Source organism: Haliotis asinina, chromosome 5 (genome assembly GCF_037392515.1).
Source record: "Haliotis asinina isolate JCU_RB_2024 chromosome 5, JCU_Hal_asi_v2, whole genome shotgun sequence".
In the NCBI taxonomy this organism is placed as follows: Eukaryota; Metazoa; Mollusca; class Gastropoda; order Lepetellida; family Haliotidae; genus Haliotis; species Haliotis asinina.
This window is the reverse complement of record NC_090284.1, coordinates 43,106,603-43,133,899: the sequence shown is the minus strand read 5'-3', so window position 1 is coordinate 43,133,899 and position 27,297 is coordinate 43,106,603. Positions and strand designations below refer to the sequence as shown.

Sequence of the window (27,297 nt, the reverse complement as noted above, 5' to 3'; positions counted from 1 at the left end):
AGGGGTTGTAGTGTAGGTGTATGAATGATAAATAGGATTGTAAACCAAACGTTACTGTGTTCTGTGATCTGATTGGTTGAAAAACATGATTAAATGGTATTAGATTCCCGGAAACTGAAAGACTATTCACCGCGTATTGACTCGTAAACAATTGTTTTGTTGTGTCATCAACAGTGGTGACGTCATTCAAATCATATTGTGACGTAAAGTTAGAATGACGTCACAAATGAGCAACTCCAGATGCTACCATGAGAACCAGCTGAAACGGCCAGCTGATGACACTTCACTGCTGTGTCCGTATTCGATGTAAACAAGTGCAGACACTTAAACCCCTTTGGTTTACTTTTGTGTTTACAATGTCGATTAACATCATGTGTTGGCCAATTTCCGGGTGTTATTGAGTATTTGAAGCACAGGAACATTTCATTTGACGCCGTCGGTTCCAAATGCATTCCCGTGCTTCAAATACTCAATAACACTCGGAAATTGGCCAACACATGATGTTTATCTCCTAAATATTATATAGGATATTGTCTGCCCTGAATGGTTGGTTGGTTGGTTGTTTAAAGCCGCACTCAGCAATATTCTAGCTATATGACTACAGGTCAGTAAATAATCAAACAAGACATTTGGTGATTAATACCATAAACATCAATCTACACAATGGGGATATGAACACATGAGTCAATCAAGTCAGCGATCCTGATAGTCAGGTCTTAATGATATGGATGTAACCCATTATCTTCACGGGTCAGTCCTGAATGATTAATTTAAGTGTCTCACCAATGCATGGGGGTAACAACATTGAATAACCTTGAGTGAGATAATCCTTAGCAAGGGTTCCAAAATTTTTTTATAAGGCCACTTGTGACAGGGCTTGCTTGATAACGGTGTTAGAACCAACATAAAAAAATCCCTCTCACAGTCATAAAGAAGTTGTTCATCCACATATTGTCATCCTTCCTGATGGTACTTGATGTTAATGTTTAGTGGACTCTTTTTTCAGAAGTGACAAACAGCAACTCTGCTTCCTTAGAATGTGAAATTTAAAAGCTATATTTTGAGCAAATATGAAATAAAATCCAAGTTTATAGGCTGTTTGAAACCGCAAGCAGAAATTATCTAGTAGCCCACATACAAGTAAGATACCATTACTTGTATCTGACTGCCCGAAATGAAAACTGACTTGTCCCGGGCGTCGGGTGATGGGATTTTTGAACCCATGATTAGGTTGTTGATTATTCAGCAAATGTTTTAATTCGTGAGTGTGACCTGAGAGTATGTCTCACCTGAGCCACATGGTCATGGACGCCACCTTTAGCCATCATCTTCAGTGTATGGCTGCACATGTTCAGGGCATGCTGCCCTTCTTCACCGTCGCGATTACTCCCATAGAAGCGGAACAAGAAGTTGAAATTTACTGGAACAAACTATACTGCTTTAGAGATGTGGTGAGCTAACAGTATGGACCACTTGCTTATTTAACAAACTCATAATGCTAGCCACTGAGATGTGATGCCACAGCTTTACAGTGATGCCCCACTCAGACACACTACACTGACTCGGATCTGACCATTCCTTAACCATCTCCTTAACCATAACTGACTGTTGGTAACAACATCTATTAATGCCTGACTGATGTAGCATACACCAACACACAATCAGTAAGCAGAGGTAAACAGTATCTTGACATTCAACCAATCAATCCAAATGGAGGAATTTGTCTCGTGCAAACTTACCAAGTCCCTATTATTCAAACATGAGTGAGTGACTATGGCTTTATGCCACTTGTACCAATATTCATGCAATATCACAGCAGGGGACACCAGAAATTTGCTTCACACATTGGACCCATTAGTGGAACTGAACTTGCATCTTCAGCGTGAGGAGCAGACACTTTAACCAGAAGACTATCCTACCTTCCCTAGTCAGACATGAAGAACTGAAGTCAAATGTAACTTGAATAATCAAGCCAGTTTATTAAATCAAGGACATTTACGCTCAAAAGTCTCACATTTACCTGGTTGGGGAAATTTTGGTGCCTTCCCAAATCCTCCCATTTCCTCATCATAGCTGACGACTAGCATACCAAAGCATTTCATAACTTGGGGTTCTGAAGGCAGAGCATTTTCCCCCTTGTCACTGATGTTCGTCATCTTCGACAAAGAGCTCCTGACAACTTCACTTTTTTGTTCTAGGTCATCCCTTTTTGTTCTCCACTGAAACAGAGAAACAGTTACACTGTGTATTTACTTCAGCTTCACCATCTTTCTTTCATTTTTCTTACCTGTAATTATCTTACCAGTCATAATTCAAGGCATAAACAAAACATTCCCGAGTCCTTTATCTTGATCATGCTTACTGAGTTCATCTCTCTAGGATGACTTTTATACACAAACCAGAGACAGTTATAAACTTATTTACTTAGGGAAACTGAAATTTTATCTATTTATACATAGATCTGCTTGTCTATGTTAAAACTCCACTGATAGAATAGATATATTTTTCCATTTGATTACAATTTCTACAGCACCAAAAGTTACCTCTGTTATATTACTTAGAACAATTTGAACAAGAAAGCATGAATTTATTAGTTGTTTAGTCATTTATCACATGGGTTAACTGTGGACAGGTTATGATGCAAGCAAAGGAGGAAACATAACGAGGGAGCAACTGTGACTTGAACCCATGATGCCTGGCTCCTGGTAACAGTGCTATGGTGACAACGAGCCTAGTGTTTGTTAATTACTCTCTCCAACTGTTATCTATCTGCGTGAAATGCAAAATATAGGGGAGTAACTGAAATAGAATGGATTTAAATTATGGTCTAAATCACTGATTTAGGCTATTAGATTAATGATTCTACAAAATGTAACTTCTTTCCACATTTAAATTAAATGAAAGCCATCCTCACCTTCTCAGCAATATTCTGCAGTATTGTTTTGAACCCTGGTCTTCCATAGTACTTATCATTGGGTGGGAAGTATGTTCCTCCAACTATGGGGTTGAGGTCTGGGGTCAGCCACACACTCATAGGCCAGCCACCTCCTCCACTTGTAGCCTGGCAACACAGAAATAATCAATAACAAGCATATTTACACTTTATTTCCTTATAACAATGAAATAAAAACTATTGATAACTGGATCAATCAATTGATAAATAATGAGGTGGGCTATTATTCTTCACTGAATAAGGGAATAGTGATAACTGTATATGAATAGTATATACTGTGGTACAGAATAAAAATGAATGCTTCTGTCACTTCTTAAAGATGAAACACTTTTCATAATTTGTATGCATTCATAATATTCATAAAGAGCACAGACTAGTCATTAAGTATTCATGAAGTAATGTACATATCAAAAAGCATTTAAAAATGGAAGTTTTCTGTTTATCAAAACAGTAAAAATATAATTATATCAATGTATCTGACTAAATATATTGATCAATTTATAGATGATGAACATACAACTTCTGGTTTGAAGTAATTCATCAAAACATTAAATGCAGCAGCTTAAATGCTCTTAAACAAATTAAACTGCAGACTGACACATATAACAAATATCAAGAATCATATGAAAGTGATTTCTGGCCAACAAGGACAAGTTGAGCATAGACCTGACAGTTGACCCATTTCAGCATGTATGAATGCTGGCCACTGGTTCTTGCCATTGTGAGTGAAGGTGGGTTCCAGTATCTTCTGACTTGAGACACTTATCATGTGAGAGTCTTATGAGCAAAATGTGTGCAGCTACATATATGGAATCAATTTCATTGTTATGCACCAGACTACATCTGTTCTGCCTTCCACTTGCCAGAAGGGTTTGCTCATTGCCATGCACCACCTACTACTAAATTCATTTCCGCACCAGTCCAACTTTTCTAGTTTGCCAGTAGTGATTAATGATTAGTCCGGAGTGCACTCACCTGGATGAATGTCATATATACACGGTCAACATCAGGTCTCTCTTCTCGATCAACCTTAATACTGACAAAGTTCTCATTCAGGATTCGTCCAATTTCCTCATTCTCAAATGACTCTCTTTCCATCACATGACACCAGTGGCATGTGGAGTAACCTACAGACAGAAATATCACTTTGTTCTCAGCCTTTGCTTTGTCAAAAGCCTCCTGACCCCAGGGATACCTGCAAAGATTGACAATTTGAAATGTTTAAAATTCATCAAGTATACAATTCTAGTAGATCTCCACAATAAAGTAAGGGCAAAGGAAAAGACATTTCAAATATCTTCATACTTGAAAAAGGGCCTGATGCAAGTAAATATATTAGAGATGGGTCACCAAAGGAGTTGCCAAATGACTACTGGAGCAGTTTTGTTTGAGAGACTACTTAGTAAGGGTTGACAGTATACATTATTAAATTTAACTGAAGCTTCTAAAAACTAACATGCAGCTCAATGGTAAAACGGTCAACATTCATTTTAATTCAGTGTATATTAGTTGCTGACAGCTGTCATTTTAAATTTCCATTCACATAACACGAATTTCACAATAATTTGCATCTGGTGAAACACTGAACTATAGAATCCAAAAACCTATAGGCCTATAGTCAAACTAGTATAATCAGATATAGACTGAAACATGCCTTTCAGAACAGCTCTATGGGTACAAACAGCATCAGATTTTACATCAATTAAAGCGAACAAAACAATTAACAAATTGGCAATCATGCATATATTTACCAGTCCACTGGATTGGAAGCATGTTGAAGAAGATATGGAGACTTTTCAAGGGCCAGTCTATTCTGTTGGCTACTTGAGGTAGAGGCCATGGTTTTACTTGTGGAAATATGCCTTCTGGACCTTAGGGTAGCAACATTTATTATTGGAAGTAAAAGTGGAGTAGAGACAGTACAAATTCAAAGAATGCTTGATCAGTGCAGAGATGGGGAGTTCAAAATAGAAATGGTAGCTTGTATGCAATCATTTTAACTGTCACGTTAGTGTATATTTCTTTTCTGTACTGGTACATACCCAGCCTTTCACACCATACCTACAATGCATCTATATCTTATATATTTAGGTCATACTTCCAAATATATATCAGAGTCAAGGCCTATGCTACAATGCATACAAATTGCAAGTCACCACAAAATGTCAGTCTTGTATTGATGTAACAGGGAGCTACATCAACAGTATATGGTTAATTTGCTTTAATAATATATATATATATCATGAATATTTTTTATATCAACCTGAGAGTATTTAATTTTTTTTTCATTTTGAATATGAACAGAGTAAATGGTGAACATTGCGATTTTACCTCCGCTTCAATGACTTATTACAAAAACGACAATCATGACAAAAAACGTACCAGCTTACGTGCCAAGGGATGAAGCTTTGTTTCGCGTAATACTCCACACACCCTTTGTCAACGTTGAGGAAGTTGGTGCTGAAGGTTCGACGATCACGGGGCGCAGAACATCGGGATAAAACAAGGACATTTGATGCAAAACTGTTGCTGTTGAACCAAGTCAGGCAAGCAACATTTACCTCGTTATATAACTTCCTGACATTCTTTCGGATGTTATTCCACATTTGACAGCATTAATCTTCGAAATGTACTCACAAAACTGACACACCTGTTACTGTTTAGAGATGCGCGCTCAAGCATTCACTGAGAAACTGCAGTTATTTATTTCGTCTGCTGCAGGTGCTCGACCCAGATGCCCTCACATCAAGGGGAGTTAATTTCTAGAAAGAACCGTAATTAGAGTTATCTCCCTTATAATATAGGGACTCGGATATTTTTATCACCATATTGTAAAAGAGCATATTACCCATTTCATTTCACCTGTCTTATTTATTTATTTATTTATTTATTTATTTATTTATTTATTTATTTATTTATTTATTTATTTATTTATAAACATTTCCTCGTATCAGAAAGATATTAGATGCAAATGTTCTGACCAAATGTTCGTGTTTCACGTATTCACGTAACAGACATGAGATGTTGGAGCCATTGTGTTTTGAGGGGAAAAGAGTAATACTGCCCTGAGTGAGTGAGTGAGTGAGTGAGTGAGTGAGTGAGTGAGTGAGTGAGTGAGTGAGTGAGTGAGTGAGTGAGTGAGTGAGTGAGTGAGTGAGTGAGTGAGTGAGTGAGTGAGTGAGTGAGTGAGTGAGTGTCAACCAATTTAAGTCAGCCAGTGACCACCCGATCCCGTTAGTCGCCTCTTACTTGTAGCATAGTCGCCTTTTATGACAAGCATGGGTTGCTGAAGACCTATTTTCCCAAGTAATCTTCACGGGTCGTCCAGAGCAGCAGCTCTATTGCTTCATTTAGTACAGGATGAATGCATCATGTATCCAACGATTGAAACAAAAATACTTTGTTGCTCCAGTTTGTTTAATTGTCGATATATACCATACAAACGCATTGATATAACGTAAAAATGCCAGCAGTCGCGCTGATACATGCCAATATTGTGAAAAAGAACAGTGCTTTAAACGAAATTCTCCTAAACAGAAACAGACGAAATGTGCAAGGCACATCCATGGTCTACGGATGCTTTGAATATTATTTCAAGTATATGTAAAACACGGCATTGAATGACTGAGAACATGCCGTCATATTATGACATCTGCCTTTATGAAAGTTTCATCACTGGATTGTATCGTCTAGACTCGAATATTTTCAGACCGCTGCCATATAACAGGATAATGCTGATTACGACATTGAACAAACAAAGAGACATTTCTCAATGACAAGAACACAGTAAACCGCTGTATTGTCTGGGATGCTCTGTGACAATTCGTGTCCTCATTCCACGACTTGTCTGCGCATTCCTTTTTTCAGTTAGGAGTGATAAATCTAACAGTTAACGATTACCTAACTGCACATTTCTCACTGTCAAACATTTGATAAGCTAAAGTGTGCACACCTAATAAACGCGTTGTTATGGAAGAGACGTTATAACTTGGACAACATTTGCCCAATCTGTATCATCTGATGTCATTCAAATATGTTTAAAAACAAAATATCCAGAAAAGTAATCCTTTAAAACAAATATCTGACTTGGTGCTTTTTTTGATCAACATCCGGACTCCAGTATCTCATGACCTCGCCACAGTTAACTGCCCATCGTAGTGATTGAACCTGAGCTAATCTAGACTTGCGTCATTTAGAGATTTAGATTGCAGGGAGGACTGGACAGTCGGGAAAATAATGTGGTTCGAGACTGCGAGACAGGCTGTGATTCTGCTGAGTCTTTTCCATGTATAACTGATTCACCATCAATGAAATTTCCATAGATTTCCATAATTTTTTGTAAATTGAGTAGAAGTCATTTTATTTTGATATTTTGCTGACATCTTGGAAATCATCTTCAGCTACGTGTACATAATTTTCTTAACTAGTTCTTCTGTTAATTAGTTATTGAATGACACCTGATAAAACACCATCAGAACAACTTCATTTGAATCTATACCGTTGACAGCCATGTTAAACCTGATTGGTATGTCTGATTTATGTTGTTTAAAAAGTCGCAGTTTTCGTAATAATCATCGGAAAACACTGAATTGAAATTATGTGTATGTAGCTGAAATGATTTCCCAGCTAGGACTGAAAGCAGTCCGACAGATGAAAATTATTCTTGCAAGAGTTAATTAACATACGAGTCTATGGGAACTTTATTAATTATGACTCACTTACGGCCAACTACTGTATACACACAGTGGCGAGCGAAAGTGAATTAGTGCTGGTATTGGAAGTATAAGTGTCAGATCAGCTGCAGGTAAGTTATGAAAAGGGGAAACAGCCCTGCTTCGATACTGTAACTTGTGCGCAATGTTTGGGATAGATCATGGAAAGTTCGCCAGATTCTTTGGAACCAACGCTTTTTTATAACTCAAAGGAACCACCAGCGGTTGTACATGAGTTACATTTTGCACATAGTTATGTAGAAATTACAACACGATGGCCTACACAAGGTTCAGAAATCTTGACAGTTTTTTCAGGACATGTATCTTAGTATTCCCAACAAGTTGCTCATATTTTGACATGTTAGGCCATTTATAAAAATGATCCCTAATAAATGAAGAACGTTCATTCGCCAATGCCTTACATTTAAGTAAATAATGGAATTTATCGCCAATTTGTTGAGGACTACACGATCTACAAAATCTCTCATCACAAGGAATGTTCGACCAGCGACCCTTTTCTATTGGCTATTTGTGATCACCTGTTCAAAAATATAGTAAAGGTTTATAAATGGTACCTGTGAGTAATAAATAATTTTCTTTCAAAACATGATGAATCTTTGATAATCGAGTAGTAGACACCTTTCGTGGAATCCCGACTGTCGCTTCTCGAGGACTGAAAAAACTGGTCCTTCAAAACTGGAACCACCTTTCCTGTTAACCATTCTAATGAAAAAAAGATGTGGAGATTCGAAACAATGCGAGATACCAAAAGTTTTTCAAAATGTCTTTGATGTAATTTAGCTATGGATAAGAACAATCATGTTTACATTTACTAATCATGTAGTTTAGCATAAATGAACCAATTGTATTGGTAGGATTGGGGCATGAAAACTTGCACCAGTATTGCTATAGCACATTTATGCATTTGTATCCGTAAGGGTTCTCTCCCAAAGTCGCAGTAAACTATAAACTATGGGTGTTGACATCTTCAGACCTGATGCAAGTTTTAGACATTTCAAGTGTACAAGTTCAATTAAATAAACAGGAGAACAACTTTATCGAAGGAAGAGATAAGACAATCCAAAGGTAAATATTTCCCTCTTGTTTTAATAAGGACATTGAGTCTTTATTATCCATATGTGCAGCATGTTTGATCATTCTTCCGTTTCTATAAAGTGTAATCCCGAGATATTTATCAACAATTTCCATGTGGCAATGATTATAAAGGAATCTGGGTTTTTGCCCGCTGGACCCGATTCGTATTTTAATTTAATCTGCATTAACTGCAAGTTTCCAGAAGTCTCAATAACGGGAAAACCAATCAAGTGCCATCTGCAGATAGAAGTTACGTTCGGTCAAATGTACAGTGTCATCAGCATATAGCAACACTAAAAAGGTAAATGGTCACATGATCATTGGCACATTCTAGGTTCAGACCATCACACCGGTTAAAATGAACTATTCTTCAAGACCATTAAGATAAAATGTGAAAAGAAGGGAAGACAGGTTTTGTCCTTGACGGAACCCCGACAGGGAGGGAAAGAAGCTTGGTTTCATCTTATTTATCATAACACATGATTTAATGTCATTATACATATTTCGGATAAGGTTAAATACTTTTCCTTTCATCCCACAGTGTAATAGGTTTGTCCAGCCCGCCATACTTTGTCAAACGCCTTAGAGAAATCGATGAAAGTACAAAATAACCTTTTGCAGCGAAGTAATAAGACACTGTATAATAAAAACATTATCTTTTTTTGAAAATCCTTTGCAAAAGGCAGATTGCGAAAGGGATATATGATTTCAAAATTTTCACAAAAAGGGGTCAATCGTTCATTGAGAATGGGAGGAAACAGTTTGCCAAAACAGCTAAGCATCGAGATTGGACGGCATTAATTTGGATCATCGTCGTTTCCCTTCTCTTTATAGATCGGCTTGGCCGCCTGGTGGGTGTTTCGTTTGGGTGTATTGGGCGTTCCTTTAATGACGAGAGAACCCAGAAGTGAGTCAGTTAACGTTGTTTTCGATGAATATGGTTTTTGGGTCATATATTCTCGGGCAGATTGTGTCCCACTGTTAAAGGCGAAAAAAAGTTTGATCAGTACACCACAGGATAAAGGGGAACAATACACAGTGTAGAGTATCCAACTATATTGTTACATATCAATGATATAGGACATAGGATAACCGGACCACTATCGCGGAAATAGTCTTTTTACAACAGTGAGGTTTACAGCATGGTTAAAAGAAATTAAGCAGAGAAACACGATCACTTTAAACACACCAATAAACAGGCTGAGAAGGATAACCAGTGTAGGCTAAACTGTAAGAGACTAGCAGACAAATGCATTTAAAATTGTGGCAAGGTCTAACATTCATTTAAAAGTGTAATGCTAAGTTGTATAAAATATGTTTGGGACGTTCATGACATTTTTGCTTGTTTGATGTTTTTTCATCATAGTATATGTCAAAGCGACGCTTTTTATTTCCACACCAGTCATGTTTTAAACCGCTAGCTGTTTTATCAAAACAATGTATTCGGAGACTAAGCGTTAGTCTAGAAATATTCCCCATGACGTATTATGCAATATTCCACCTCTCACCTTTGTATTTGCGTGTTTTGGATGAGATATCCATGTAAACGCAGCTCGCATCACAACTGAATGTTTAAATGTATCCAAATGACGGTAATTCGGTAAAAACAGCTATAATATGTATTATGATACAGGATATTCGCCATTAAAACAAGGATAACGTTTATGACCCCAATGAATGACTCAGTTGTTACATTATGGAGGGGGAGAGGGTGGGGGTGGGGGTGGGGGTGGGAAGGAGGATGGATTTGAAGGTGAAGGAAGGCAATCATTTGGCTGACAAACTATAATATCTGTAACCAGACAGGAAATTCGTTATTAAAATAAGAACATTTTAAAAAAAAGGAAAATTTAACAACTCCAGTGAATGTGTCAGTTGTTTCCGATGACAAGAACGGTTGGGTAGGGTTTAATATCATTGAAAGAAACTAAAATAGCTGTAATCAGGCACTGGCAGGGAATTCGTTATTGAAATAAAAACTTTTATAAAACTTTAGCGACTCCAGTGTTTACCAGTTGTTATTTGTTATTTGTTAGTTATTACAGAGGGAGTATGGTGATGGGATGCTGTGTGTTAAATAAAGTCCTTGAACGTGGAATACATTCCCACGAATTCCTGGATCTGTTTCGCCCTGGTAAAGATCATGATTACTAATGACGTGCCCTTAATTAGGTGTTCAAAGACCGTGTGCCATTTGTTTGTGAACTCATTAACATAGAACTAACCTTTTTGACTGAGTAGGAAAGTCGGTGCAATAAATGTGTTCGCCACCAATATCATTTAGCTTTACAGTTATATGTGATGTTTCTGTGACAGTTCCAAGATTACCCCACCTTCTAAAAAGACTGAGATATTCATTCATTCATTTATTCATTCATTCGCTCGTTCGTTTGTTCCTTCATTGATTGATATTCATTCACGCACATACGATATCTGCACACAATGGATGCAAAATAACGAAAGATTTCCGTAAATTTAGTTAATTTGGAGAGGGAATGAAAGCTTGGAGAAGTTCATGAGGACAGCTCATTTAAATATAGAATAGTTAAATAACCACTTTTGATATCTTACGGATATCTTGGTATCTTGAAAACTATTTTCCATATCTCTTAAAGATAGCCACCACGTTAGCTGCAATAGTTTTTATGTTATAACTTTCTTTGTTTCCCTCTACCTATACAGATTCGGGTTGCGTAGATGGATTGTTGTGATGTTGATCACTGGATTGTCTGGTCCAGACTCGAATATTTACTTACCGCCGCCATAATGCTGGGATATCGTTGAGTCAAACGTCAAACAAAAAATCAAACTAACAATGATCGTTTCCCTTTGAAACTAAGCGTAGCGATGTCAAACACTCACTAATGAATCGGCGGCTTAGCCCGGTTCTATTGATCAAAGTGACCATCAGTTTAAGAGGCTATACATTGATGATGTGTATGTTATGGCAACGTTTTGGGTGGTATTTGAGATTCATCATTCAAATCTGGCTACCGAGGGAGATGACTGAGACCCGATTTCAAGGAATGGCGTCACAGTGTGGCTGTACCGGTAATTGTAGTAAACAAAATGGAAGCTTACAGTGTGGTCCAACCTGCAATTGTCGTTAACTAAATGAAACGTACGGTGTTAGATTAGAATTTCAATATCTTGATGACAAATTGGATGCATGGGATAGCCATGCATTAACATTAACGTTCGCATGTCTTAACGCTAAAACGCCCATTTCACTGGACAGCGGCATGGAAGGGTCGTCGAAAAGGTAATTCCAAAATCTCGGCCCAGATTAATCAATGTTAATAACACCCAATAAAGACTGGTACCAGCGGATTTGGTGACGTCATCAGCGGACCTTGTGGCATTTATTCTTCTCCCGTTGCGTTCATGAGGTCGTGGCGTTTGGTGGAGTGGTGTTACGGTGTGAGGAGGAATTTCTGGGCAAGAAAAAAACACAACTGGCCATTGTTAAGGGACATTTGAAGCCTTAGCGTTAGATACCTACAATATCTGCCACGCTCTCCAGGCACATCCCCCATAGAATTCCCCAGGGATGTCATGGATGTTCGTGCTCGACAACGACCACCTTCAAAGGCCAACCGACAATACTGATTCGGCCACTGAATGACGTCGTATCCCTCATCAGACGACAAGAGGATGGTTTTATTACAGATAAAATAGGTAAGCAATATGACAATTGATCGCACACCTTGGTGACTAGTCATATATCACTAGAGAACGATAAGGAGCAAAATATGATGCTGTCCTTTTTTATTTTTTTCATTTATTTTTATAAAATTACTTTTAATAGAAGCAGTGGACTTTGTTTATCTGAATAATGACCTAAATGTGTAGAAACTATAAACCGTAGGTTATGCCTTATGCCTATTTACCGTGTAGAATAGTACTGTTTTTTAGCGAGTTGTTAATTTGACAAAATTGATTGAAGTTTCAAATCCTTGGCCATTTCCCCGTTCCACTGCATCCAGAAGCGTCATCAGCTATGAACCCGTGAAGCTCTGGGCTGGAATACTGACCTTCAGTAACTTGTCGTAAGAGGCGACTAATGGGATCGGGTGGACAGACTCGCGGACTTGGTTGACATTTGTTCAGATCGATGCTCATGTTGTTGATCACTGGATTATCTACATACATAGATACATAGCCATATAGCTAGAATATTGCTGAATGCGACGTAAAACTAAAGTCACTTACTCACTCGTTAGCTATGATGATAGAGTGTTTACGTGAACAAAAACTGAAACATTAATGTTGTCTGCGTAAACATTGTCAGCGTTGAACGCTGGGTGCACACTAAACATCCTATCAACTATCACGACACCAGGACTGCTCTGTGTAATTTGACATAATCAAGGGTATTAGTTTCAAGTTCAAAGGAACTTCTCAATAAAAAAAATACGAAAAAGCCAGTATTAAAAGCTAGGTTCTATTAGCATTATTTTTCGTCTAGACATGCTGTTCTTCTGGCTTGGAGCACAGTCTTCACCCATGGCAATTTCAAGTTTCTGTTATTTGCAATATAAGAAATACAGACTGAGTAAAAAGTGGGGTTTATGTCGATTTATCTTGACCGATACGCCTATACTCCAGCATCGGAATGACGGGTAATGTTGGACAGAAACTACTGCATCGCTCCAAACGGGCAAAGGATTGCTAATTCTAAACTTTAACATTGGACGAAGGAAGACTACGAGAAAATTTACGAGATCTTTGGCTTACGAGAACTTTGTGAAAAGGAGGCCTGGAATGTTCCCCATTTAGCTAACGTCAATGGCTGATTCTGGATTTGACGTAAGCGTTTCATCTCAAAGCATGCCCGTTAGTGACCTGGCCAGCTATTTTAGAAACGTTCTTAGTCCTACGAACTCCTTAAACCCGTTCTTAACGCACTGGCTACGATCAAAGTTAAGAATTCTTAGGGCTACGAAAACGAGAATAAGGGCCTAGGACCCAGTTTCACAAAGCGATTTTAACGCTAAGTCTTTGTTATAGCTGGCTATGTAGAAGTCTGTGTTACAGGAGGTGCGACAGTCGGAGCGTTATGACAGCTTTATGAAACGGGGCCCAGTTCCGACCAGATGAGTTTGTTCTGCTTTGTCAGAAATCTGTCACAACATGAGCGACATGTGCACGGGCATTCTCTTGCTGAAGCGTGAAATTACATTCCATCACCTCAATCCAGTCCCCTGTACCGTAGATGCTGTCTGCATCGAAAAAGATCGCCTGTCGGTGACGTTGGAGCAAAATAGGACGTGTTGCAGGTAGTCGGGTCTCCGATGTTGCCATCCGTCAGTCGGTATGTACAATCCTGGAACCGATGGACGTAAGCCAGAAATGATCCGATGATTATTTAGATGGCTCAGTTGAATGTGGTTGTCGGGGCTGAGGTGACATCATGCTTGGACGGCCAGTCTGAGGCAAGTCCCTGGTCTTCCCATTCTATGTTGCAAATGTCTCCAAAGAGCTCGTGTTTCAATGAACTTCAATTTGACTGGCCACTGCATTTTGGGCCATTCCAGTCTCCTGCATACTCACGGCGGTGGGACGATGTCCTTCTAAACCGTGGCATGACGTATACGCGATTCAGGTTGAAATTTTCAAATAATCAATTTTCAATTTCAGGTATGTGAAAAAACCCAAACATGAACATAAATGTAAATTCATTGTGCACAAAGGAGCCAGTCGCGGTATGTGAAATCATATTACACGCAAAGTGCTTGCTGCATGTTTATTTAGGTTTATTTTATTCAATTAGCTTATATTTTATGCAACTTTATGTCCTGCACAGTTACTTTTTTCCGTCAGCATACTTGACATCTAAGTCTAAGAGCTAGTATTGGTGGCACGCCTAATTATATGAGGTAACCCGTGTCCTGTCCCAGCGTCCACGCTATGATGTATCCGTTACAGTAGCACACATGGTATTTAAGATTACATCAGGGTTGTTTCTGAAATAAACATTCATGCGAGGGCTTTCATCACCCAATTATCATCGATTACGTAGTGTAATTGATGTATTAAGCGGAATGAGGTTTTTCCGTTGTAATTTGTTGGTCAATTATGGATAATTCTTCCTAATTCACATATGTGTGACTATAACCGTTTTGAACAGGGACGAAGAAAAATAGTTTAGTGCGGTATCTGCTACTGGAGTCATCTTGTTTCCGTTGTCGTGAGGTGAGTCTTCTAAATTAACGTCTTCACGTAGACAGTAGTCAGTGAGTGAGTATGGCTTTACGTCGCTTTTTAACAACAATCCAGCAATATTATGACAGGGGACACTAGATATAGGCTCTACTCATTGTACCCATATTGGGAATCGAACCTGGGTCTTCGGGGTGACTAGCGAACGCTTTGACCACTAGACTATCTTAAATATATAGATTACCATCTAGAACTCCTAGAAACAAATGATGACTATGCAAGCTCGAACAACAATATCTATGTTTAGTCTATATATATAAATTCAAAATATTTCAGTTTTCCCCACATTCGAAATATTTCTAATGTGGTAATATATACGATGCACACGCGTGTAGTCTTAAGATGCCTATTTTGCGTAGCAACTTAGAGCAGTTTTAAGTTCTTAAGGAATTATAAATGATCACATAAAATCTGCTCCTGTTCTAATAAATTCGACCAGTGAAGGTCCCGTGGTAGATTCGGGGTGGAATAGGTTTTCAACAAAAGACGACTATGCTTGTCTTAAGAGGCGACTAACGAGATCGGGTGGTCAGGTTCGCTGACTTGGTTGACACGTCATCGGTTCCCAGTTACGCAGATCGTCACTGGTTTGTCTGGTCCAGACTCGATTATTTACAGACCGCCACCATATAGCTGGAATATTGCTCAGTGCGGCGTAAAACTAAACTCATTCACTCACTCACTCACTCACTCACTCATAAATTCGTTCTTGAGCAATTTCACAGCAGTGTCCAGGAATACAAGTGTCGGCTAATTATAAGAAACCTCCAACGTTGATAAATACATATAATCACGTGGATTACGCTCCTGCTCTCAATGCCCTGCCATGACGTTCGTGTAATGCATTGTACTTACAATGCTGAAGCATTCAAAGTCAACACGAAAATAGATGATAAATGATCTTATCTACTTGTGGAGGCACGGACAATCGGATCGCCTGAAGCGCCACAGTTTGCTGGGGAGAGTTGCTTCCCTTGGACACGCCAGTGATCTGTGATCGTTGGTTTGAATCCCGGGGCAAGGTTTGTCGGTACCATAGGCGTGCTTGTGGGCTTCAATAAAGTGATAAAACGTCTGATACCTGAATCACTTCTGGTCCCTTAAGCGTGCACAATTAGTTATAATAATACTGGTCAGGCTCTAAACAAATGCAAATTTTTCCAGCCTCGTCTGAAGGATAAAGATGACAAAGTTGATGTTCGTTTCGGCCCTGCTGCTGTTACTGGTGACCGCTGTTGCAGGTAACTGTTATACCCATGTAACCCGAGAGATGTCGCACAAATACAACATATTTGGGTAGGAAGACTGCCATTTCACCACTCTCATGTTTCCCCTCTAGATGCCGGTCAAGGATCTGGGTGTTCGTACATGGGTCGCTCCCTTGACGACGGTACCCTCTTCCTGGGTTTGAACCGCTGTACCAAACTTCAGTGCTACAACGGACGAATAAGATCCATTAGCAAAAGTAAGTTGAACCTCAGCAATTTAGTTAGTTGATGCAGTTTTCAAACGAGACGAGAACAATCCTGGTGTCATTAATTTATCTATCTTTATCAAGGATATAGAGAACTGATCTCTTATGGATAGCCAACATCTTTATTGCAATACGCATGTGACTTAGATGCTAGCACCGGTTTTTTTCTTTTGATAAGGGTTAGTATCTATACTCACTATGCATCACATCCGTTGCAATAAATACGTAGTAGGTCCACCATTTCAGCGTCTAAATGACATTCAAAGAAGCCCTACAAGGATATACAATTTTCTGTCTACATATGTATACCACGTTAAATGACTCATGTAGATCCGAGTTAGAATTTGTCTTCAGCAACCCATGCTTATCGTAAGAGACGACTAAAGGCGATGTTTGTTTATGTTTAACCCTCTGTGTTTACTTATGTTCCCTCTCTACATTCCCTGTCCCCGGACCCGTGAAGGTCCGGGGTAGAATAAGCATTCACCAACCTATGCTTGCCATAAAAGGCGACTATGCTTGTCGTAAGTGGGATTAACGGGATCGGGTGGTCAGGCTCGCTGACGTGGTTGACACGTGTCAACGTATCCCAATAGCGTAGAACGATGCTCATGCTGTTGATCACAGGATTGTCTGGTCCAGACTCGATTGTTTACGGACCGCCGCCATAGCTGGGATATTGCTCAGCGTGGCGTAAAGCTACAACCAACCAAGCAACCATTACCAAATGTTAAAAAATGTACAAAACAGGAGCAATAATACAGGTTGATTTACAGTAGAGTACTGCTGAATGTTGGCTTCATTTTCAAGAATTTTGCAGTTCATATTTCATTTAATCTCTTTAGGCTATAAATGTTACTTGGACTATCAATATAAACGTATTCTTCGTAATCGTGTTGATAATAGATTAGCAAGTATTCTAGAACTGATTCTCAGGAAGTACCGACATGAATATGAATTTGAAGTGTATTTGTGTTAATTCTATTGATAAGTGATTTGTATAGCGTAGGACTATCATCTACGAATGTCTAAATTTCTTGTCTAATATAAATGTGCGCATCCTGTATAATTAATCTTATAGTTAAACATGTTTATGTGCATTTTATGATAACCTGTTATTAATGTTATTATTGAATGATTAGGTTATTTTATAATAACCTATAGCTATTATTAACCTTGTTAAGTGCTTGTATGACTTAGGATATTTTATGATAACCTGTTATTAATGTGATTTTTTAATGATTAGGTTGTTTTATAATAACATATAGCTATTATTAACCTTGTTAAATGTTTGTATTTTAGGATAACCTGTTATTATTTAATGAATAGGTTAATTTATAATAACCTATAGCTATTATTAATCTTATTGTTTGTATGACTTATGGTAATTTATGATAATTTATTTTTAATCATGTTGCTGAAAATTTACGGTATTTTATAACCTTCTGTTAAACTAAGTTTATTGTTAAATGTTTGTATGATGTAGGCTATTATATAACGATATACATATGTATTATTAATGTTATTGTGAACTGTTTGTAATATGCAGACTTATTGTTACATTTTTATGGTGCTTCAGGATGTGCATACAAGGGCTTGTGCTACACTGTTGGCTCCAACATCCGAGCAGGTAGTAACGGCTGCAAGCTTTACCGATGTCAACGGAACGAGCAGTTTACGGCTGTGGAAGGTGGTGAGAATACAACTGTACTAAATAGTTGACAATATGCTGTCTGATTACACATCTAACCTGAAATCTGACCCGAGATGAAAAAGTCGTGGTTCGCTTTCCGGCATCGTCGAACGGACATATTTCATAAAAATATGGCACGGGTCGACGTCTCAAAATTTACCTCAGGTTATGTTTTAGATGATAGCGTCAACGGTTACCATGACAATTTAATATTGCTTATTATTGTTTACAAACTAAAAGAAAATTGGAATAAATATCAACATTCTCTGAAAAATATGTAAAACCTGTCAAGGCGATATATGTAATTGAGGGGCGGCATGGTAGTATAGTAGTAAATGCATTTGCTCGTCACGTCGAAGATCCGGAGTCGATTCTTCACATGGATGCAATGTGTGAATCCCATTTCTGATGCCCCCGCCGTTATGCGTATTTGATATCAAAATACATGCACGCACTAACACAAAGTTCCCCCGCCACACACCCACCCACCCACCACACACACCACTCTCACCCAAACCTGAAGAAGATCGTGGTTAGTGAGACATTACCCTGTAGGTAAGTTGGATAAATGTAAACCCCAATTACTCATTCAGACACCTGAGGTGTTGTGCTGTGTTGTAATTGTATGATGGTGTGTACTTTTAGACGTTGTTGTAGTCTTCCATTCAGTTGTGGGGGTGGTGGGGTAGCCTAGTGGTTAAGACGTTCGCTCGCCACGCTGAGGACCCAGGTTCGATATCCCAAATGGGCGCAGTGCATGAAACCCACTTCTGGTGACCCTGCCGTGATGATGTTGGAATAGTGCTAAAAGCGGCGTAAAACTACACTTGCATTTCCTCACATTCCATTCCATGTTTTCTTGTGATGTATGATAATAAACAGCTGTTTGATAAGTTTAAATTTGCAATATGTGTTAAGCAATGGTCATGCGAGGACTGCTTTTTATCAAGAACGTCGCCTGAAATCGCTATAACATGAACTATCATGGCATAATCTCTACACTTTTGTTTCTGTTCAGCATTAAGTTTGTTTTGATTTTCAGTTTTGATAGTTTTGCTTTTTGATGCTACCTCGGCGATGAATGTTCAATACATCCAACTATTTTCGATAACATTTAATGATGTAGGATAATTTGCTGTATATAACGCACATATCCAAGGAAGCAGTACATGGTTAAGACACTGGGTTTTGCTGTTGGATTGTTTTGTTTGTTTGTTTGTTTTGTTTTGTTTGTGTTGTATGCGAAATACAGTAGGGTGTCTGATAACACTTGTAACGAGTTCAACGTTTAGGATTGCTCAGAGAGATAAATGTGTGGTGTGATATTTATCCAACAGAGGTACAGACAGGTACGCAGATGATATAACGGTATGAACGATGTCACATTGACATACTTTTACAGTATGGTTCAAAATTATTGAGAATAGCTAAAGCATTTCATATTATTAAACGAGAACAAATCAGATAAAATTGAATGTATTGTGAAAGTGAACTGACCTTTTCATGTTGTGTAGGTAACAATATAATATTTTATCAAGTCTCCTTGAGCTTCACGGCACAGTCTAAGACGGGTAGGCATACTTCCTATCAGAGAGGTTAGTGTTTCGTGAGTTATGCTGTCCCAGTATCGGACCACTTCTCTCTTCATGTCTTCAATTTTTGTCAACCCCTTTTGATTCACACATTCCTTCATCATCCCCCAAATGTTCTCAATGGGATTTAAGTCAGGACTATATGCAGGAAATGGTAATGCAGTCACATTTTTCTCCTGAAACCACTGCTTGGCATGTTTTGCGGTGTGTTTAGGAACATTATCTTGCTGCAAAATCCAGTCATTTCCATAAAACACATGTGCACTTGGAAGGAGAAAATTATCTAATATGTTAGTGTAGCGTTGACTTGTCAGATTTCCCTCAAACACACACAGCGGGGTCGTTCCTAATAAGGATATCCCTCCCCATACATGAAACTTTGGGCTGTATTTAGGTCGTCGATACAACGGTGCTGACGCAGACTTTGTCCATATTTTCACATTATTGGGATATACCCATATTGAGCTTTCATCAGTAAAAATCACATTTTCCCAGTCAAAGTTTTCATGTGCCAAACACCACTCAACACGCCTGTCTTTATGTTCTTGTTTCATGAGAGGAGAAGGAATTCCAGTCTTTTTCTCCCATCCAAGATCAATCAAATTTCTTCTAACTGTAGATTTTGATACAACTGTTGATCCCCTTTCTATTATTTCATACCTGATGTTGGAGATGCTTGCCCTTTGCTTTTTAGACGCTAAAATTCCCAGCCAGTCCAATTATCTGGGTCTCCCTGCTCCTTTCTGGTGCCCAAAATCCTTTCCCTCTTTAAAATTCTTCCAAATCCTATACACAGTAGAAAGAGGAGTTCCTGTTCTCTCTGCCAATGTATTTACATCATCAATTCCTTGATTACACAACTCAAAAATCAACCTTCTTTTATCTTCAGCAGACATTGTTGACAGTGCTGAGGAAAATGACGTCTGCTACAAATTCAGGGGAGGTAACTCTAATTGTACTATACTCAGTAGGCCAAGATGAGTTACCTCCCTTATACCATTACTTAGTTTTAAGTATCAGTGAATCAGTTGAGGTGTTAGGATAGCTCAAAGTAAGAAGAAAAATTCTCAATAATTATGAACCAGACTATATCTTGAACAAATTATCAAGGCAAGTGTAATCGGCTCCGAACATTTTACATGAATTATTAAATAAATAAATCCTCAGTCACTCACTCTTGTTTGTTGGGTGATAAGAACTGAGAGAAAGAGAAATCTCGGATGGGTGACGTGGCATTTTGAGGAATTGGGAATTGGGGATGGAGAATTATTGACGTTGGTATTAGTCACTAGTCCAGACTCGATAGTTTACCTATATCATAGTTGTTCACTGGTCACAAAGGGGCATGGGTTGATGTACCCTCGATGTTTGTTGATGGCACTGAGGGACCAGTCAACAACGTATTTATCTTACCGAACACCTCAGTGTTAATTTCGAACTGTTTGAAGCATGGGCATCGGATCTCACACTTCAGACAACCTGTGCGAATCAAACGATTGGAATCTTACATCATGCTTTGTTTTCCACGGTTATTGTCTTAGTAAAGTCGCCGCGGTGTAATTCCCCTTCTTAATATTCACAGGGACTATATTTGAACGTTTTGTTAAACTTTGTTTATCGGAATGCGAGGCACATCCTTTCGCAGCCATCGCCATAATTTGCACACAAGAAAAACAGATCTAGAGTTGTCTCCCTTTCATCGATTTGCATTCGCAAAACACCGGTACTTTTCGTGCATCATGCATGATTCAATGCTATTCGAAGTAAAAGAAGTACTACGCCGAAGTACCGAATGAATGGCCTTCCTCAGCAGAGTACATTGAAATGTACCTCGCTCGCAAATGATGTACATGTACATTGAAAATCATAGACGAGCGCTTAGCAAATCAGAAAACGACATTTATGTGTGACGTAAAACAAAGACAGAATGTAGCTGATTGTGACGAGAATGCTATTAATCATGTCTTGTTTGTTCCAGATCCTTTCGGATGTGCAGACGCTTTCAACAGGTGCAAAATATGCGATGCATGAGGGGTAACTCGAAGTTCGAACAACGATGGGTTATGGCGACACATACACGCGCGGTAAAACAGATCTGGGCCCACTTTCAACATAGGTCATATATTCTTTTATTTCCTCCAAAGGAGAGTTTTAGGACATGGCAAAAGATTATTTACATAGATTTACAGATAGATTAGGATGTTTAAAGTACTTTGCTGTGCTCTACGAAAAATAAAAGTGAAAATAAAAAAAAATCTTTTATGACAGTCTTGGCGTATAGTTGGCTGGTTTCTACATCGTTCTGCATTGGTGCATGCAAAAGGCATGCAACAGTGTCTACATCTGGTTTCCCGTGAAGACATACGCTGATCACAAAGGGGCAACGCAGCTGATGTCAGACCACAGGATATCCCACAGGTTGGCAGCCGGCTCACGGTGACATACACCATGAGTAGGAGGTCTGCACATACTTTTTCACATCGTTTGCATACCCCTGTGTCTCTTCCAGGCCTCATGACGCACATTTTCTTATGATGGTTAAAGCTGCTGTCTTCAGTTAAGGATAGTCATTGGAGATCAGCCGACCTGTTGAGGTCGCAGTGTTGGGTGGATGGTCTTGAAGTGTTGAAGGTCAGGGTCATGTTTGAGACGTGTGTTTCAGTTGGTGAAATCTGTGTTATGAACTGCTGTCTTTAACATTTTTTCCAAAAGTGGCGTTTCGAATGTGTCTGACTTTAGATAGTTCTCCATATGTGCCAGTACTTTATGTATTCTGATGATTCTTTGTATGTCTGATATGAAACCAGCACTGGGTCTTCCACCGTTATGTCCGTGCAAATACCACCTATCCTGAGGATCTGGTGCGGCAGGTGTTTCTTGTCATTACATGGCTGTCCCAGAAAGAGGAGCTTCTTAACATCAATATGTGGTTCCAGTGAAGTCCAACCGATGAGTGCCCTGCATATGTCAGTTCCAATGTGGCGGAGGAGGCCTTGTATGACCTTTAGGTCAAAACGTTGGTTCCGGCGCTGTCATCTCATGACTGGCGATATTGGTCCACAGTTTACAACCGAATAGTGCTCTTAGTATAGCCAACGATTGCTGTAGCTTATACAATGTTATTGGACTTAGTCCTTGTGGATGACAAACTGATCTGGAAAGTGCCTTTGTAGTCGATTTCAGTTTGGAACAGCTCTGTGGTGTTCTCTCACGGGAGTTGAATATGGAGTTAGATAACCCCACATGCTAAATCTCTGATACTGCTGAATCTACGTCCTTATGATTCTGTAGTGATTGAGAGAGTGAGTTTAGTTTTACGCCGCTTTCATCAATAATCCAGCAAAATCACGGCGGGGGACACCAGGTATGGGTGTCACGCGTTGTAACCAAGTGGAGAATCGAACACGGGTCTTCGGCGTGACGGGCGAAGGCTACCCCATCGCCAATCTGTAAATTGTGAGGTCCCCGGTGATTACTCTTCGCAAGTCTTTAATTAATGAATTAATTACAGGTATTAACGGAGCTTGAGATGGATTTCTCAGGTGCAGAACTTTGAACTCATATTTCCTTTCCCGTTTTTCATAAAATCTTTTAATCTGCTTGTTTAACAAAGAGATAGGTTGATGTCATCCTGAACATCCTTGGCAGAGATCCTCAGCATCTCTCACTCGCCTGGATGACGTTTTTTTTTATTTTGTGTCCACACTGAAAAACACGCGATTCTTCGTTGGGCCTATTCCAGTTTGGTGATGACATCTCCTTTGGGCTAGACAAATGTAACATTCTTCATCTTTGATGTGGCCAGATAGGATAAGGACAATGAGTCAATGAGTTAGTTTACTAGGAACATGAAGTTAGAAACGGATTGGGGATTGGGGATTGGGGATTGGGGATTGGGGATTGGGGATTCGAATCCCGAATCTGAATTTTTTTTCAATTCAAATCAGATACCAATGTACAGTTTTCCATATGAGGTTTCGGTGTATATAAACTTGATCTAGTTACCTTGAAGCCATAGCAACACGAAGACAAAGCTGATCCCTGTGTACATGCATTGTCATAGCCGAGAAGTGTCTATGAACATCATTGTTGCGGTGCCATAGCTATTCAAAGTGTAGGAGTAAGAGGAGCTGACATATGTGTGCTTTTAAAGAACAAACTGGGCAGTTTCTCAGAAATGAACGCTTGCTCGAAGTAAAATCTACAAATATATTATACTGTTGCCGTCCATCCTTATTCTTTTTCTGTTGACACAAAGAGTCATGTCAGATCATAGAGCCCTCCCCCCCCCACCACCACCACCACCACTGTTCTTACGACACCACCGTGTCAAAATTCACGAAGAAAACACGACAGTTTTCTTTAAAGAGCAGAGGATGCTGGACATGACATGTCAATGTTTTCTAGGGAAGATATTTTGAGCGATCGAGTTAATGTGCAGTGACTTAAGATGAAGAGCAGTCTGCTTAAGATTGAATTACATGTATGGTGGTTTGCCTGAAAAGTGACGGCTTTCTGTTTAGCGCCAGAACCTGTTACTTTCCACACGATGGCGCCGCATCTGATTTATCTTGGCATATATACGAACCACAAGAAGGAACTGTGCATCGTTTATTTTTTCGATTTGAACATATATAACAACTGTGAAATGTTTCCATGTAAATTTCAATAGGTGATTATTGAGATCAGAACATCATGTTTAATGTCTATGGTGTTGACGTGGGTCAGTTTAACAAACTCAATCAAGGGTATGCTCAACTAGAAACACAAGAACAGATTTGCATCAAAACACATTACATCAAAAGGGGTAGGGGAGGATCGAGAAATGGCTTGCCCTTGGAACTCCTTTGCCAAATCACGAACGGATCTGTCGGATTCGGTTTCCGGCGTAGACGTCCACTCATTTTATCCCACACATGCCCTACGGGGTAACGATCCTTGGAAATCTTTGAATTTTCTTAGCTTTGGTCACTGCAGTCTAGAATCAGTCTAGAGATGGTTACTTGGACGTCCAGTGACCGACAACTTCATTCATGGTCTAATAATGTCTCAAATGTGCTGAAATGGTACATTGGCGGCAGTGGAAATGGACACCTGATGGTGAGACATTCCCCCACTGACCTACACAATAACCTGAGTGGTCGGCATTACTGACGGTTCATTAGCCGTTCATTGTTTAAAAGAACAAACGTCAATCAATTGAGATGACCAAATATCGAGAAAATATATTTTGCTGGTAGCACATGTGTAAGTGTTCGGTCCAATTCACTAACTACTGTTTACTATTAATCCACTAATTACATCTTCATTTTAGTAATTCCAGTTTAAGTATGTTTATAATTTACCTATGTGCATAGTTTTCTGGCTTGTACAAATTTGAAACATAGATTGTACAGTGGATGTTTGAGGATGTCCAGTATAGGCAGTATCCATCCAACATGGTGGCGCGACTCGATCCCTTTAATACGTGCACTACCTTCATATAGTTTCCCTTCAATGATACAACCATGCAGGGCTTCATGGGAAATGATGTTGTGAAAATCTCATGAAAAGGTTCCTATTGACCCTGAGACGCTTCAACGCCAAAAAACTTCATCTCGTTGTGTTTTACAAACCCAATAACGTAATTTGTATTCACTAATAGTATCACTGGTATGCGTAAACATGAGGCCTTGACATTTTACTTTTCCATGTATGGAGTCCCATTATATCTACCTACATTATCTATATTTACCATATATCCATGCAATTATCAGCAACAAAGGCCATAACTGACAGCACAATCATACGTATGGTTATCAGGAAGTGACCTACAATTCCAGTTTATAAACCTGGAGCCGATTTCTCAATGCCCTCCAAGGCCAACAGATACACGAGTAGTTGTCCACGTGAATGTAAAGTCTATCACGCTCACATCAGTTCTCTCGACCAATAGCAGAAAAGGATGTTATATGGTTTCCATGGTTTTACGATACTCTCCATCTAGCGCCAGGCTGGTGATCCAACAAGCTTGAGGTATCTGGATAGAGCCCACCCATGACGGGGTGTAAAAACCATGATGGAAAATTTGTGTACAGACTCGTTCAGTGTTGTCACAACCTGTAGTGTTGGGTACACAACTGAGTGCACTTAAAATATCCAATAAGAAATAAATACATATATAAGCATAATACTTAACGACTATGCGTCGGTGGTTTTGTTCATCAGTGCGCATCAATACACCCATAAAATACCCCTTCCTTAAATATCCCTGCGTCATTTACACAGATTGCCGCTTTGTGATGAAGCCCCTGAGACGTTGCTACCATGTACTGTGTATGGTTATAGTCGGCATATAGTACTAATCCACCAATACCAAGGCTGTTGATGTCAGATATCGGCTCCACACCAAAAAACCTTATGGGAAATTAGCTACCGCTTAAACACTTTGAGATTGAGTGAAAAACAGTGGTTTAACGAGCTTCGATACCGTGGTTAGTGCGCATGCCGTATGCGACGGGATGTGACAGTAGGAGGGCGTATTTATGTTACGCAGTTATTTTCCTTTATCTTGCTTCTAATCACACTGCATTATATTTTGGTCACACGAGCATTTGTCCTGTACAAGAGATATTTCCCCTTACTAAATTTAATTTGGTATGCAGCTTTAATTAGAGATAATGTTGTTGGTGATATATTTTTAGCATTAGTCGTGGGTAAATTCACTATATAAAACTTCATTCTATAAAACAATCCAGTCACATAAATAGTTATTTTCATTGATGAATGTATATTTTTAAATTCCTGTTTTTTGTAGAAGTTCATTAATCTTTCAAATCCTACATACTGCCTTGAAAATTGATTTTCCTGCTTTATTTCATATCAATACTGAAATATCCTTATAAACAATACATACTGAATAATAAAATCAAACAATTTACTAGTAAACACATATAAGATGATCCACGACCTGACAAATGACCCCAATTTGCGTACTTGGGAACGCTCCACAGAACGATCCAAGTGAAACAAGAGGGAGACAGGTTGTCTGATAAATATCGAGAAGTTCATTTTCCCCGTGCGTTTCACGCATGAATTGTTATAGCACACTCGATTTGGGAACAGGTACAATCCCAACGAATTGAATCAACACAATATACTGAGCAAATATGTTTAGGACCACCGTTCCATTTCACGAAGCAAGTGACATTTTCCTGTTTTTAAACAAAATTGTTGAATATCTAAAATGCTTGCCAATGCCCCAATCATCTATTTGTCTTCGTCTTAACTAAAGGTTAGCGTGGAATATCAGTATCTTATGCCTGAAATTGCAGTCTTATCATTCGAAGGAATGTGCGGTGTTGATTTCATGTCACGGTTAGCATGTATTGCACGTGCATAATCGTCAAGCTACCTGTAGCAGCCAAGTGTACTCGCCCAATTCGTTGTACCGTATTTCTTGTCACAAATGCGTTTAGTGCGCAGGATCATCTAATATGTGTCTAGCAGTACTTTTAGGGGAACCTTAAATGACACATTACTTTTTACGGACGGTGCCACTTGTTAAACAATTGCCG

At 39.0% G+C, this 27,297-nt stretch overlaps 2 protein-coding genes across 4 annotated transcripts in view; one reads left to right on the top strand and one right to left on the bottom strand.

The window, feature by feature from the left end:
• The window catches only part of LOC137284541 (spermatogenesis-associated protein 20-like), a 38,454-nt gene extending 32,732 nt beyond the window's left edge, over positions 1 to 5,722 (bottom strand). Inside the window, exons 1-6 of the mRNA XM_067816383.1 lie at positions 5,336 to 5,722; positions 4,705 to 4,824; positions 3,929 to 4,148; positions 2,915 to 3,061; positions 2,021 to 2,219; positions 1,290 to 1,420 (exon numbers count right to left, since the gene is read on the bottom strand). Coding sequence (XP_067672484.1) covers positions 1,290 to 1,420; positions 2,021 to 2,219; positions 2,915 to 3,061; positions 3,929 to 4,148; positions 4,705 to 4,824; positions 5,336 to 5,559 — 1,041 coding nt within the window. The 5' untranslated portion in view covers positions 5,560 to 5,722. The remainder of the gene's footprint in view (positions 1 to 1,289; positions 1,421 to 2,020; positions 2,220 to 2,914; positions 3,062 to 3,928; positions 4,149 to 4,704; positions 4,825 to 5,335) is intronic.
• A 2,014-nt stretch (positions 5,723 to 7,736) lies between these two features.
• On the top strand, positions 7,737 to 23,949 carry LOC137284542 (uncharacterized). 3 transcript variants are annotated; one of them, XM_067816386.1, is made up of 5 exons: positions 7,737 to 7,757; positions 16,147 to 16,223; positions 16,322 to 16,447; positions 18,036 to 18,149; positions 21,720 to 22,008. In XM_067816386.1, the coding sequence occupies exons 2-5, from the start codon at positions 16,166 to 16,168 to the stop codon at positions 21,770 to 21,772; spliced, it is 351 nt and encodes a 116-aa protein (XP_067672487.1). In that variant the 5' UTR covers positions 7,737 to 7,757; positions 16,147 to 16,165; the 3' UTR covers positions 21,773 to 22,008. The 3 variants fall into 3 exon arrangements, with proteins under 3 accessions (XP_067672487.1, XP_067672485.1, XP_067672486.1); XM_067816384.1 differs by lacking the exon at positions 7,737 to 7,757 and adding an exon at positions 14,421 to 14,955 and having other exon boundaries at positions 21,720 to 23,949; XM_067816385.1 differs by lacking the exon at positions 7,737 to 7,757 and adding an exon at positions 15,798 to 16,004.
• Positions 23,950 to 27,297: the final 3,348 nt, after the last annotated feature.

Coding starts and splice junctions, on each gene's coding strand:
- LOC137284542 (XM_067816384.1), top strand. CDS start 16,166: ATGACAAAGTTGATGTTCGTTTCGGCCCTGCTGCTGTTACTGGTGACC. Junction 16,224..16,321: donor ACTGGTGACCGCTGTTGCAG/GTAACTGTTATA, acceptor TTTCCCCTCTAG/ATGCCGGTCAAGGATCTGGG. Junction 18,150..21,719: donor GTTTACGGCTGTGGAAGGTG/GTGAGAATACAA, acceptor TGTTTGTTCCAG/ATCCTTTCGGATGTGCAGAC.